The sequence below is a fragment of the Monodon monoceros genome, unplaced genomic scaffold (genome assembly GCF_005190385.1).
Source record: "Monodon monoceros isolate NGI ecotype Baffin Bay Population unplaced genomic scaffold, NGI_Narwhal_1 Super_Scaffold_8, whole genome shotgun sequence".
Classification (NCBI taxonomy): Eukaryota; Metazoa; Chordata; class Mammalia; order Artiodactyla; family Monodontidae; genus Monodon; species Monodon monoceros.
Window position 1 is genome coordinate 9554673 of NW_021703785.1, and position 15744 is coordinate 9570416.

General features: G+C 40.3%; 1 protein-coding gene across 1 annotated transcript in view; it reads left to right on the top strand.

Annotated features, from left to right (window-relative positions):
- NALCN (sodium leak channel, non-selective) overlaps positions 1-15744 on the top strand; it is a 292250-nt gene continuing 276506 nt past the window's right edge. Inside the window, exons 1-2 of the mRNA XM_029210183.1 lie at positions 1-43; positions 13574-13720. Coding sequence (XP_029066016.1) covers positions 13613-13720 — 108 coding nt within the window. The 5' untranslated portion in view covers positions 1-43; positions 13574-13612. The remainder of the gene's footprint in view (positions 44-13573; positions 13721-15744) is intronic.

Consider the following 15744-nt stretch of genomic DNA (forward strand, 5'->3'; position numbering starts at 1 on the left):
CCGCGCCGCGGCACCATGACCGCTCTGAGCGCCGGGGTTACAGGTTGGTCACGGCCGCCGGAGGCCCGGGGGGGCGCGCCGGTCGCTCTGGTCCCGGCCGGGCCCAGGCGGGCCGGGGGCGGGGGGCGAGGGCCGGGCGCGGAGAGCGGAGCGAGCGCCCCCCAGGCTGCGCGGGGAACGGGCGCGGGCGGCCAAGAAGCGCTCCCCTGCCCCCGCCGCGGGGTGCGCCTTCCCCGGCCTCGGATGCGCGCTGGATGCCCCGGGCCGCCAGACCTCGGTCTGCCCCGCCGGCACCCGGGGGCCAGGTGCCTGGGGGTGAGGTGGACGCGCAGCGCTCCCCGGGGCCATCGCGCAGGTGTGAGGGCCGCCTGCCTCGGCAGGTTTCCGGGCCGGCCTTGCCCACCCCGCCGCCAGGCTCCTGGGCGTCGCTCTGCGCTTCACATCCGTCCTTTTATGAATTGGCCTGTTTGAGTGGCTGTCATTAGGGTGGCCACACGGCGAGCAAAGCAGGGTCCTGCCAGAGCCACACCGTTTTGTCATTGAGCCCTTAAGAGACCGGTGTGGGTCTCCTGGCTGGAAACTCAAGGCGGGCCCAGAGCCCTGAGCAGGGCTGTGTCTCTCAGACTCAGATTTTCCTCTTTCAGGGCAGCGTGATAACTCTAAACGCAGGTCCTGATAAATGCTTGAAATATCATAGGGTAAATCTTTCAATTTTAGGCATAATTGTTCAGGGAATATCCGATCAAGGATGCGTGTTCAGACACACTCAGGTTCAGGCCTCGGAAGGATGTGTGTTTAATCTCATGTTTGTACAGTCATCAGCTAGGCCTGGATTGCCGTCGCGGTGAGAGTTTGTGTACGAGGAGGTCCGGGTTGGTGAAGACCTTTAATAGGGATCAGAAAGTAACAGGTGGCTATTTTTTTAAAAAAATTATGATTCATATATTCATAGCTACAACTGTGACTTGAAATTAAATAGGAGAGGAGAGGTTGGCCTATGGCAGTTATCCGCAAGGCAGATATAGAGCAGGAATGGTGTTTTTTTTTTTTAACATTCAAAGATTAAGTTTCAACAGTTCTAAATAAAAATCATGACTTCTCAATCCTCTACAACAACAGCAAAAATGTATTTCCTAATCGGTGGGCTTTCGTTCTGTGGGCCTTTGATGTTGGATTTTCCACTCATCTCTAGTATATTTGATCTGGCTGTTGCTAAAACCAGAGTGAAGGAAAAGTCAAGTTTAAGAGAAAAACGAAAAAGTGAACAGACTGGTTGGACCCACTTGGAGTTCATAGAAGATGTGACATTTTGGCAGAGTAGATGGTAAGCATACTAGGAGCTCTGCAAAAGTTGAAGACAAGCCGTGTGAAATGGTGGTAAACTTTAGCTATGACATAGTCAAAAGAGGAAAAATATTACACTTGTAAAAGAAAAAATATCGACTTGAAATAGTAGCATTTGCTTGCGGTTTAGAGAATTGAAGTTTTGGGTACCATTTTTTTCTTCTTCTTTGGGTATGGCATTTCTTTGAAATGAGTTCCATTTGCTTCTGTTCTCTTTCTTGCATCCATTGTGAGTGTGTATATGTGTGTGTACACTTGGGCAGGCATGTACATATTTGTTTCATCCTTAATGATGCTGTGATAATTTTAGAATTTTCATAGCTATGTGAATATATCCCAGGGGAAGAGTCACAAGTTTGTGAAGAAAAAAGAAAAACACATCTCCTCATAACATTGTATCCCAATGTAAACCAGGCGCTGGGCTAGGAGCTGGAGGTTCAATGAGGAAAAGAGATAGACCAGGACTTATGAATCTGTCAGGAAAGACAAATATGCAATCAAGTGGAGAGACAATGAGATAGCCTATTTTCTAGTTTTGATTTGGAAACTATGACCTTCAGTCTAAAGAAATTATAAATTGCCCCCCCCAATATCAACATTTTGGAGGTTGTCATGTTATATGATTCTTACCTGTCTCAAGGACTTGTGCAAGAAGTTTTTACACCTTCAAAACTCGTTGTGCACAAACTTTTAACATTTTAAAATTAATCCTTTCAATTTAAAAATAATTAGATATGAAAGAAATGACAGAAATGATTGTGAAAAGAGAATAAACAACCATAGTCCCGATAACCTAATACAAAAGATTGTACTATCTGTGTATTTTTAAGACTCTATGACTTTTGTGTAGCTGTGGTCATGTGTTGTACATTTTTTTATGCTGTTTTTTCCATTTATTATTTGTCATAAGTATTTTTCATGTTTCTATACAGTTTTCTTCCTTAAAAAATTATAAATATAAGACTATGCCCTATGAATATAGGCTCACTTAACATGGCTATAACTCTATCATGGGATATTTGCTGTTTCCAGCTTTTCATCATCATAAATAATGTCCTGATAGATAGTTTGAGTATAGGGATTTATTTCTATTGGAAGTTATTATTTTTCATGATAAATTCCAAACAGTGATATTCCTGGAAAAAATGGATTATCTAAATTTTTAAGTAGAAATATATTATATATAAATTTATGGAAATATATATAATATATATTATAGGTTACGGATATGTACATAGCTCCAAGTTGGCTTTCTAAAGGTTATAATTCTGAATAAGATGATTTATATGCTTTCTGAGGTAAATCTGCCTTTTTAGTATTTGTGGACCATCTTCCCTCTTTTACAGGAATAATAGAAGATAAAATATCTTGGATTTATGACCTTTGCACTGTATAAAGACTTGACTTTTAACAAATTCATCTGAAATCCAGCTGATAAAATATACCTCTTAGAGTAAAATCAAAGTAGGAATGCTATAAAAGTTGTAAAGCTGAATAAAAAGGTCTTTTAGGAGAAAGTGATTTTTGAGCTCAGGTGTCTAATTCTGCTTTTTGCTTTCCTACTCAGACTTCAAATAAATGATCAAAGGAACTTATATAGTGAGAAATCTGTGCCCTAAAGGTACAGAGAGAAGAAGACCGTTTGTTCCTAGGCTGTCAACGCTAAGGCATTTCTTGTAGATTCAGTACTGATGGAACTGGGCTCATGAAACTGATGGGTAAAACTAAGGTTCAGGTCACAATTCGCTTTCTCAGAGATTTGTACAAAAAATAAGTAACAGAGCTTCTGCAGAAGCCCTTAATGTGAAGGGGTGAAGGTTAAAAGTGGAGCATTCTGTTGGTAAGATGGAATTCATTGACTTCTGAGGGAGTTTCTCCATGAGACCCCAGGGCAAGGACAGCCACACCAAACAGAATGTGTTCAGATGATAGGGACTGACCCTATGAGTCCAGAGGTTGGGGCAGGAGATGGGGTTCCGGGGAGGGAGTCCGGGAGAATTAGAAGTCAGAACACTGCAGCCAAGGGAATCATTTATGCAGAGATCAAGAGTGAGACTTATCTCCAGTTATGTAAAGGAAGGAGATGAAAAGAGGACTTTGTTTGGGGCAAGGATGCTATATGTGGAAGACAGCCAACACAGACACACAAATCAGTGCTCTTCCTGATGGGGAGAACAGAGCAAATGGAACACAGGCCTTGTTCTAAGGGAAATGTAATAATTATTTTGTTTTAGATGGAAAAATATTCAGATGAAGATGGGTTATCATGGACAGGAAAAATTAATTAAAAGTAGCCCACATGTAGATCTAGCCTGGTGAACACTTTGAATTTGAAAAATAAAAAAAGGAAAATATTCCATCAGTATTTTTATCAAGTTGAAAAAAACTATTCACAAGGGAAAATTTAGACAAGCTTCCTTCTCCTCCTCCAAAATTAAAGAATCAGTAAAATAATACACTGAAAATGTGTAATTCTGAAAAATAGCAGAAGACTGTTCTCTTACGGTACTAGTATGGCTCAAAATGAAATATAAAAAAGATGAAGAAATACATATTAGGCGCCTGCTACCAAAAGAAATAAAAGGTGAGGTAGAAGTATGTAAAAACAGAATAGTTCAAAAAAGAATTAAATGAGAAAAAAAGCACCTTATAATAATAAAAGTTGCTATCTTTAATAAAGTTATAATTACAAGCTTTCTATATATAATACATATACTGATTATCCTAGCATTATAGTGTAGATAGCCAAAAGTATTCTTGTGTGTATTCATTTTGGGCAACATGGTCCTTAGATGTAGTATTTCCTCAAAAGGTCTATGACCTACGATGGGATAAGGAAGCAGCATTTCAGCTTAGGAAGTAAAGAAAACAACAGAAAAGAACTAGAGAGGTGAAGAAAGAGGAGAATGTTTAAAAACATGAATGAATTCATGATGAAATAGAAAAGCTTTAGATCTGATAGAAAAAAAATAAAGCCCAGCATTCCAGTCTTTAAGGCCTATTAATGTATAGCTATCTATAGGAGGCATCAGTGTGTCAAGAACTAAGAATGAGGTCGGGCTTCCCTGGTGGCGCAGTGGTTGAGAGTCTGCAGGCCGATGCAGGGGACGTGGGTTCGTGCCCCGGTCCGGGAAGATCCCACATGCCGCGGAGCGGCTGGGCCTGTGAGCCATGGCCGCTGAGCCTGCACATCCGGAGCCTGTGCTCTGCAACGGGAGAGGCCACAACAGTGAGAGGCCCGCGTACCGCCAAAAAAAAAAAACAAAGAATGGGGGCCAATGAAGGAAGGTGTTGGAGAAACTGGGCATGAAATTCTAAGGATGGGTAACTGACCTCAGACTACAAGAATGGAAAAGGAGAGGTGGATGGTGATTTATCAATAGAACAAATGCTAACAGAACTTGGTGGCTGAACCAACAGAATGAAAGGGAGGGGTGGGTGAGGAATGAATCCAGGACCTCAAGCTTGGGTGATTGTGGGCATTTTTGCACCTATTTGTAATGCCTAGGTAGAACAGCTAATCACTTCTTTATCTTTCAGTTAACTGTATCTGCAGGTTAAATCCTTTGCTTCTTTATTTCTTTATTAGTTCTTTATTGTTATTATGAAATTCACAGGAGATCAGCTTCACGTATCATGTTTGGAGTAGAGGAAGGATTTTTTTTTTAATTACTTATTATTTCTGAAAAGTACAAATTATGGAGGCCTGTGTCACACAAGATACAAATTTGTATCAGACAAGATATGTCAGTGATGGCTTAAAATACTATTGAGTATATGTTATAAAATTTGCCTGGGGTAAAAAAAAAAAAAGGTAATTCACGTATGGAAACTTCCTTGGCTATTCCTCCCAGGAGCTAAAGCTCAGAGAATAAGATAAATATTGTAAATAAGGAACTTAAATTTTCAGAACTAGAGCTTGTTGGATTAGTCTTTCTATTTCTCTCAATTCCATATGTCAATACTTTGTGGAGAAAAGAACTTTTAAACTCTGGGGAGCCTCAAAACAATTTTCTACTTTTTATTAAGTAAAAATTGAAAGCAATGTTAAAAGCTAGTTCGTTCAACTAGACAAATTGTTTTTGCTTTGTTCCTTTCAAGAAATGAATAGCCATATTCTAGACTAGAAAATTATAGTAGAAAAGTCAAGGAAAAACCAAATTTCTTAGTTATCTTCTCATAAGACAAAAATGTATTCTTGTATATCAAATATATTCAAATATATTTCAAATATATTTAAATATATCAAATATATTTTTGTGGAAAATTCTGAAGTTCTCTGAGGAAAACTTAGAATATACTTTATATACATTCAGTTATAGATCAAAACTTTTGTCTCAGATTTCTATTTTACCTTTATTGTTTATACCAGTCTCTCTTATTTTTTTCCCCAATAACCAGTCTTGACTATCACCTATGATTTCTGTAGTGTCAAAATGCTCTTCTGAGCATCTAGACCAGTGGTTCCATCACTATTGGGACCAGCACTGGGAGAGTGTGTTAAGAATCACCTGGGGAGTATTTTTTAAAAACACCATTTCCCATACTTTACCCTACAAGGTTCTGTTTTAGTATGTCTGAGGTGAAAGATGCCCATGGTTGAGGGTGTTTACAAACCTCCCTAATGATTCAGATGTTAACCATCTTTGGAAACTACTATTTTAAAACATTCACCATTGTCCAAATTTTGTGAATTCATATTACAAAATTAAACAACCACACACATACATAAATACATAGCTCCTTTTCATTTTCCATACTATTTAACTACTGTATGGAAAAGTTTTGAAAACCACCGTTTTAAGCATCCATCTTCTTTGTCCAACCATTGCAAATTCATTACGAGGTTAATTGACTACAATAAAAAGAGATAATCTCCTTTTCTGATCTTTCATAATATTTAAATGATAGTAGCAGTTTCTTAAAATAATATGCCCGTCATTGGACTATTGGATGATGAAAACCCATGAAACTTCTGCCACGACCTGGAGGAAACTGGTCCTTTCTAAAAAAATTATACCATCAGCCTGTGGTGATTTTTAACTCTGATACTCTTTTCGTAAAACTTTCTTACACCTACCTTGTACCCAAAATAACTCACAAAATTAAAAATGCATATCTTTTCTAAACTTGGAGAGAAAGGCTAGGGCTTGTTAAAAGGATTGAGTGAATTTTCTGAGTAGAGAGGTTGGAAAGAGGATGGTCAGCCTACATGTGTGAGCTGATTGCCTCATTTTGTAACCAATACAGTGATTTAGGAGACAAATACAACTTCTAACCCTCTCCTACTGATGGGCTGTTTTAGTTTGGCATGCAGGGTGCAGTGGTGTTGGGACATCATAGTCTATCCTGAATTCCTTTACCAAATCTAGTGATTTTTAAAGGTCAAAGAAAATTCAATTTTCACAATTAAAAATGAAACAGAACTGAATCTTTGAGGAAGTAATGAGACTGTTTTGAAGTATTTGTAGAAAGAACTAGAAAAAAATATGCTGCTTTTCTTTGGGATTTAGGAAGTAGAGTCAGTATAAAAAGTGGGGAACCATTTTCTGTTTTTAATCAGTGTGTTGACAAAAGGAAACGAGAAAAGAAGAGCCTGCGGTTGGAGATGGCCCTTTGAAATGTTTAGCTTCCTCTGTTTGGTGGCCCATCTTGGGTGGCTCTTGCTATCCTGCTGAGACTGGACAATGCATGTAACACTGTTTTTGCAGGGCTGCATCCTGATTTAGCTAGGGCCAAGACGTAGATGAGAAAGCACCCAAACGGAAAGTGCATTTGGAGAGAGAGAGGCAGAGAGATACAGAAAGAGAGATTGCTGCTGTGATCTGGGGTCCAGTTTTAACGATGTTTTAGTTTGCCTGCTAAGTGATGTGCTCTGCTGTTGCTAAGGCAGACCTAGGACTCAGGCAGCTGCCTGCCTTTCCTCCAACCACTAGGAACCAATTAGAAGAAAAGATGCATCGCATTGGGCCAATTAAGTTTCAAGAGCAAAGGGTACTTTGGGAACAGGATGCACTTGCCCTGGGGCATTGCAATCTAGGTGCTGCCTTGCTCTAATTTAGTTTCACTACTCAGACTTGGGAGAGGCCAGAACTTGGAGACTCCCCATCTCTGTTTGCTGGGGAAAGAGAAAGTTCTATTCACAAAGCCCTGGAAAGGTCAGGTTGAAAGACAAGGACGACTGAATATCATGGGGGTAAAGGTCAGAAAGTGACCTTGGGTAAGGCACTCACCTTCTCTAAACTTCATTGTCATCTGTAAAAGAGGAATAACGGAGACACCTGCTTTATTGGGGTGTGGCGAGCAGTTGATGAGATAATCCACTCAAAGCTCTTAGCCTCACACATGATAAATCCTCAGCAAATGTCAGGTGTCATTTGTTTATGCTTAAAAACTGATGATTTTCATATTTTACTTGTCTTAAAGAAATTACAATGAAATTCATCACTGTTGCAAAACACTTGAATTGTACAAAAGGTCTTGAAGTTAAAAAGTAAGTCAAATTCTCTGCCCATTCTCTCCCTCCCTCCCCTACCTCTGTTCTCCCAACAAAATGGACTCCCTGGGTTCTAAACTTGCTTCCAGCTCATGTGGATCTGGGCAAGCTTGCCTCAGACTTTTAATCTGTACAATGGGGATAATACTAAAAACTACATCAAAGAGGTATTACAACCTTGGAATAGTGCCTGGCACAGAGCCAGCTTTTGATAAATGTTTGCTCTCATCTTTCAAGTGGAAAAAAAAAAGAATGCATAATGCTTAAGCTTGATTCTCTTCTAAAATTAGGTACAGTAATTTACAGACCACCATGCTGCCCTGAGTTGATAAAATGCATAAAATTATGAGCAGCTTCAAGAGTGTGTTAAGAAATTTTATCATTGGAAGTCTCTTGGGAGGTAATCTTTTGCAAACTCCCAGGTGGAATAGAAGTCCTTTCTGCAAACTGCACGATGTGTGTGTAGTCATTCTCTCTGAGAATATCCGGAAAGAAGTGTACCATTTCTTGGGATGGCCAAACACATTATTATTAGAAACTTTTAGATTAAACGGTTCTTTTGTTGAATAAACAGCTGCCACTTGCTAACTTCTGATTGGTGGCTTCTGTTTAGTCTGGATTTTCCTTGCTAGAAGAACAAAGAACACTACAAAATAGAATCACAACCCTGACAGTGCCCTGAGCTTTGCATTTTGACTATGACAGAAGGACTTCTCTCAGTAAAGCTCTTCTTTCTGCCCTAATATAATCTCTGCAGAAAAACATACACTCTTTTACCCATGTATCATAAGTCAGATCTGTTTTCTATTTTTCATGTTCTCAGCACATTTGGTCAAGAATTTATGAGACTAAAACTAACTCTAAGAAAGGAAGAAATCTGTCATCCTTAGGAAGCTGTCTCTTTTACTGTCTCTTTACTACAGCTGTCTCTTTACTACATGATGTAAGATTATCAGATGGGAGTTAGTAAATGCTTCTTTATGTGTTTTTTTTCCCACAATTTAGACAAAAGATGATAAAAGCATAATAGACTATTTCTAGGATTCATCCTCAAGGAAAAAGGCTGGATGCATGCCTAATAACTTCAGCTATCTGAAAGTGACATTTAGGTAGATTTGATAAGGCGTTTGATGATTTCTTACCAGAAAAAGAAAATCGACACATTTTTATCAATGTGTGGCTGGAATAACTATAATATGACTCATATAATACAAATGGATTCAGTTTTAAGAGAGGAGAATGTCTGTAGTATTTTCGCAAACAATAATCAATGCTAAGAGAGTTTAGAATTACAAGGTTGTATGATGAGAAAGTGTTGAGGGACTTCCCTAGTGGTGCAGTGGTTAAGCCTCTGAGTTCCCAATGCAGGGGGCCTGGGTTCGATCCCTGGTCAGGGAACTAGATCTTGCAACTCAGAGTTTGCGAGCCACAACTAAGACCCAGCGCAACCAAATAAATAAATAAATATTTTTAAAAAGATCACGCTTTAAAAAAGAAAAAATGTTGAAAAGTAGTTTTCTTTTTATTATCTATTTTATACTGTACTTAATTTTTAATTTAATAGTTCCGTGAATCACTTTGTCTTGGTTTATATCCTGGCTCATCTCTGTACCTAAATTTCTTGATCTGTGAAGTGGTTCTTGTAAGAATCGAATGACATGATATATGACATGCTTAGAACCAGGCCTGGCCCGGGATAAACCCTCAGTAAACATCTGTGTGGGAAGGAGTCTTTTACATGGAGGTCAGCTTAATTTGGGAGGAAATCAACTGATGGAAGTCACAGTGGATTCGTAGTATTTTCTGTGTGAATGAATGAATGGGAAACGGGATAAGGGGAGGTTGCCTGGGTTACAGGAAAGACCATCTCAGTGTGTTGGGAAGCTGATTCTAATATAAAATACAGGACATATTAGAAAGGGTGATGTCAGGAATTCCCTGGTGGTCCAGTGGTTACAATCTGTGCTTTCACTGCCGGGACCAGGTTCGATCCCTGGTTGGGGGACTAAGACATTGCAAGCTGCACAGCGTGGCCGGAAAAAAAAAGGCGGTGATGTTTGTGACCATCCAGACCTGAGGTCCCATGGCCTGGAAAGGGCTCTAGTAACGGGGATAAAGGGAAAGGGACCTTGGACATACGTGGAGTGAGGAGGGAGGAAAGAAGTCACTAGTGAGAATCTGTGACAAGGGAATCTGTGCATGTGTGGAGACCTGCCTGCGGGGACTAGGAAAGTTCAGGGCAGTAGGATCTGGGAATTGAGAGGAAGGGGTGAAGTAGAAGTATGTCAGACTGGTAGCACCTGTCCTGTTGATTTTCAAGTGATGATGGTGTTGGCATGGCTACAGTTGAGGGAGAAGCCACGTAGGTACATGACTCAGTAATAGAAGCTGCTGGCCATCGACAGACAGTGATGGAAACTGTGGGAACAGATGCTTATTTGAGGGGTTAAGTACAGAGGACAGGCACACAGGACAGCAGGTAAAGGACATGCTAGAAAACATAATGTAGAAGATGGAAGATTCAAAAGACGAATGCAAACCCAAGAGAGTTCCAAGGAGAAGAAAAGACCAACAGGGTTGCAAGTACCTCGCAGCTAAAGAAAAATAAATATATTTTCTTTTGGTCCAGAGAGAGCTGGGGTGACCTGAGGAAGTAAAATATTGCTGTCACGGACTACAAAACTGGATTTTAACCATTTAAAAGAGAGCCATGAACCAAAGTGTCTTTTCTCCCTGAGTTGCCACTAGCTGTTTCCAAGTAAAAGATTCACCAATGAACATATTATAACTGTGCAGCCTCCACCCACTGTTGAACTATTTAAATACCAGCTACTTTTAATAAGTATGAAAAAGCAACTGGAAACCCCGCTTGCCAAACTTAGTGCACTGCCTTATGAAGGATGCTTCTGTAAACAGAGAAAAAAAACATCGTGTTATAAGTACATGATAATGATAAGGCTAAGATACACAGAAGCAATTTCCCATCAAAATAATAAGCGTACCTAGGATACTTAAATATTCCTCCTGGTCTTTATCCGGGGAATAATAGGTTTGCTGTACTCAGTTATATTGATTCAACATGAATGAATGTGTATGACAATATTTCTGTATATAAAAGAAAATTATTACAATTAATTGCCTCAAATTAATTTTGGATTCTTCATATATTTGTAACTTGAACTTATTTAATATTATTAAATCAGTTATAGGTTCAGTGATTCAGGAGCTAGTTGTTGATAAATACATATTTGTTGAGTTTTAATATATTTGTGGATCAACCAGGTTTTCCTGGGCACTGTTTGATTCGGTGACACTTTTGTATTAGGTAAATTTTGAAAGTGGATGATAACTAACGTCATTCATTGTAGTTGCACTGTTTTGGTGGCTCAAATATAGCCATCGTGGAGATTTTAAAAAAAAATCAATTCTGGATGTCTACTTCTCTAAGATAACAAATCCATAATCAAAAATCGGTTTTGCTCCAGATGGAATATTAGTAATACAAGGTGCATGGAATTCATATGTGAAGATTTCACATTTATACATCAAAATTTTTTGAGACCTTAACTTATGGCCAGATCACAGAGCAGTTAAATGGCCATTCATAAGCTTCCACTGGCTCAGTGGAAAGGTATTATGGCTAGTAGCTAGGCTTATACATTTTTCTTGTATCATCTTTGAACTACATTGTAAAACCTCTCTTTATTTCCTCCTTTGCCTTGTGTAATCTTGAAGGATTTCTAAAAGATTCTGTATCCAGTTTTTGGGTACATAGGAGACTGTCATTCAAGAAGCATCCCAAATTGAGGCCACCAGATGTTCCCCCGCTCCACAGTAAATCCAAGAACAAGCATAATTTAAATATTCTGCATATATTTACATATCAATGTCAAGAGTCCCTAACTCCAATTATGTAAAATAAAATTAATTAGTGCAGCCTGCTGCAAAACCCATATTCAAATCCAATATTCAGGGCAAGGCAGCCTGGAAATACCTAGCACATCTTAAAGGCAATTAGCTTGATTTCTTCTGGGAATAAAAGGGCCAGGCAGATGCACCTACCCTGGTGCATCAAGGAGAACAGACATAGAGGTAGGTGCTCGAACACGGGGAATCGGATCAAAGGCGATTGGTCCTGAGCTTCTGTGTTCTCTTTCCCAGTGAATGTTGCACACACGTACACAATCTGCAAACACATTCTTGTTCTTCCCCTGTTCCCGCGAGGATTGAGTGGCACTCGCTGACCTTGGTTAGGTTTCTTTCTCCAGCCCCAAGGAGCAGCAGAGGGCAGAGCCAGCGCACCTTCCTGGTGATACAACTGCATTTTCCTGACTCGGTGTCGCCATGGCTGTGTGCTGCCTGGAGGACCTTTACCCTCCCTCACCTGCCTTTAGAAATTCTCCTAATCATTCCTCAGCACCAGTTTGGTCTACTACGAACACCTTAGACTTTGTAGTCAGAGCTTCTTTTAAAACCTCAAGTTTGCTTTGGTGACCTTGGTTGCTGCCTCGAGACTGGACTTCCTCATGCTTGCATAAAAAGACAAGATGTTTCCTTTCTTCCACCCGTTGTAAAAATTAAATATCATTGCTAAGTGCCCAAAACATAGTTCATATCCAGAAAATGTTAGCTCCTCTCCTTCCTTTAAGACTCAAGCCAGGGACTTCCCTGGTGGCGCAGTGATTAAGACCCCGAGCTCCCAATGCAGGGGGCCTGGGTTTGATCCCTGGTCAGGTAACTAGATCCCACATGCATGCTGCAACTAAGGAGCCTGTGAGCCGCAACTAAGATCTGGCACAACCAAATAAATAAATATTTAAAAAAACAAAAAGATTCAATGCAGGTGTTAATCAAAGGAGAAGTCTCTGTGGGTGCAGGGGTGATCAGGCACTGCCTGCCTTTACAGTATCTCCTCCCACATTTTTGCACTTATATTTGCTACTTGTGTCCTGAGGGCCCAACGTGTAGCTGCTGGATTGTGGCTGGTGGTAGCGATGGCTAAAGGGAGGTGACATGTATAGCAAGATGGGGATGACTCAGAATTGTGAAAATCTAAGTGGAAAGCAGGCATTTCATCATACCCCTCTTCAGTATGCTTTGGGTTTACTTCAGGGTTGGTAGAAGAATTGATATAGTTACAAAATTCATAAAAGAAAAAACCGCTTTATTTAGAGTAGATTCTGCCCCATTCTCTCTGGCTCCCATCCACCATGGCAAGGACAAAATTGGGAGGTCAACCTGGGTCTATCCTATTGTTGGCAATAAATGTCTGTGAGTGTCACATTAAATTAACCCCAGGGGAAAATTCTGAGAAGGATCTGAGTAGTTTATCTGGATTGGTCAGCTGTGCTCTGGCACAGACCACCTTTAAGTGGAGACAGCTCTAGGTATATGAACATAGACCTCCAAAAATTCCCTATTAATATGTGAATCCTAAGAGGCAAAGCTATTTTACCCCAGTTAATCTAGACCCCAGGGGTCTCTAAAGTAGCACACAAAATGTTTTATGACGTGCACAAGACGATCTGTTGGGTTGAGAGAAAAAAATTGAAGTTTTTTTATTAACTTTTATCTCATCCTTTAAAAATTTCTAGCTGCATGTATTGATTATATACAGTACAATAGAACATGGGTGTAATTAACAAATGCCTAGGCACGCATGGGGGACTCTGTTTTTGTGATTAACGTAAGGATGGGTTAGGGCACTAACACACTCTCCATTTCCTCTTCCAGACTGTGGTTTTGAACTTGCTCCCCAGAGCTAACTTCAGCATGCTCAAAAGGAAGCAGAGCTCCAGGGTGGAGGCCCAGCCGGTCACTGACTTTGGTCCTGATGAATCTCTGTCGGACAATGCAGACATACTCTGGATTAACAAGCCAGTAAGTTTCTTTTTGGAAGTGTGGAGAGGCCCACGCTGATATAAAGGAAATTTGATTCATTTCATTCAAAACTCATGTAGCTTTGGCTTTGAAATGTCTGAACTGTAGTAGAACGTGGATGAGTCTCGGAGTCTGGAGGTTGAGAACAATCCCGATGAAATAATGAGGTGCCGCTGTGAGTTATTCACAGAGGAAGGCATGAGAGGTGGTCTGGCTCCCCCTTCTCCCTTCAGAGCCACGAAATGTAGAGTTAATACCACTTCTCAGATTGACCCAAAGCTGGAGACCGAGATGAGGAACCTGTTCGACCAGACTTCCTTTACTTACCTTCTCATGATGCAGGGACCTGAGGAGACAATCAGATGTTTGGAATTAAAGGTCTCCTTCTGAGTTGCACGGAAAGGTTAATGATAGTGGATAGTGTCTCTGAAGAATTTTGTCACCTCTCTGTCTAATTAAGCTGATGGGAACTTGAGGGGAAGCCTGGCTACACCAAGTGTCATTGTACACGAGACAGTCTAGCAGCCAGAGCTGGGGCGGAAGGCATAGTCACAGGGCTGGAAAGTTCAGCTCTAGGATCCTGAGTGGTATAAACTCCTTTCTCAAACCAGCAACAGGGGATGAATTCAGGAAATGAACCACTACTCTCGCAGTGCTTGCCTTTCCCTTGACCTTGACCATGATAAAGATGATCGGCCTTAGTCCCCCTGTCCTTTCCCGTCTAATCTGTCCTCAAGACTGCTTCTCGCCTGCTCACATTTCTTTCCACATTTCCGTGTCTGTTTCCGTCACCCTTCTGCTTTACGATCATTGAAACATCCCTTTTACTACAGTGCAAATCAAAATGTGTTAGTATCACATGCAAAGCCCTTTATATTGTGGTTCTAACTTGTTCAGCAACTGCCCTTTCCTGCATCTACATACACCCTGTTCACTTGTCGGTGGCTTCCTGCTCCTCTGAGATGTTCGGCCAGTTCACATTGTTTCCTTTGCCTGGAGACCCTTTCCCAGCAGCTCAGATGAGTCACATCACCCTCACCCATGAAGGCTCAGATGTGACCCCTGCCCCCATCCACTCTGAGTTTCCTCCTTTGACCCTTCCCCGCCACGGATGGAATGAACCTCTTCTCTTTCCACTTATCCTACTTTATATGTAAGTAGAAATGATATTGTATATAAATATCTATGTTATGCACATCAGACTGAAAGTAGTGATGAGTGAAAACTGTGTTGTTTCCATTTGTGTGTCCTCAGAGCCCAGCATAATTTCTGACACATAGTAGGTCTTCCATTCATGTTTAGAGACTTTGAACAGAATAGACAATAAAGCAGTCGCTAACTTTTTCTTAGTATCCACCACATACAGAGCTTTCTGAGAACTTCTGAAGCAGGTAGTTTAATAGATGTAGGCGTGTAAACACTAGAATGATTAATGCTTAATGAGAACTCATTCTTTAAATTCACTACAGTTTTGTTGTGGGAGAACCCATCTTTTGAAACTCTTGGGTAATTAGATCCCTTGTGTTGGAGGCCCAGATGGGGCTAAATTTACACACTGATGTTTATTGAAGCGCTTCCTAATTGCCATGAAAAGTACATCAACTTTTAAAGTTAATCATCAGTGACTTATATGGTATGGAATTAGCAGCATTATGTCTTCATGCAAATATTACAACTGTCATTAATATTATAAGCCACTCACCAGCCTACAAGTGTCTGAGTCTCCTCAAAGTTCTGACAAGTTTTCTGTTTCTCATTGTGGGTGCTTGCTAGCTTGTGTAGCTGCAGAACCATCTACTATGAAACTAAAACATCTTCTTTCAGGGGGAGTATATTAAAGGATTAATGTGACTGCATATATATACAGGACAGTCAATAAATAACACATTGAGATTACGTTTAGGAATTGTGTACTAACTGATTAGCTAGTAATATAAATTGTGTAGGTTTAGCATGCAGATGCGTTAATATTTTTTTATCCTAGGTATTAGTTTTCATAATAAGATGTTATACATGAGTAATTT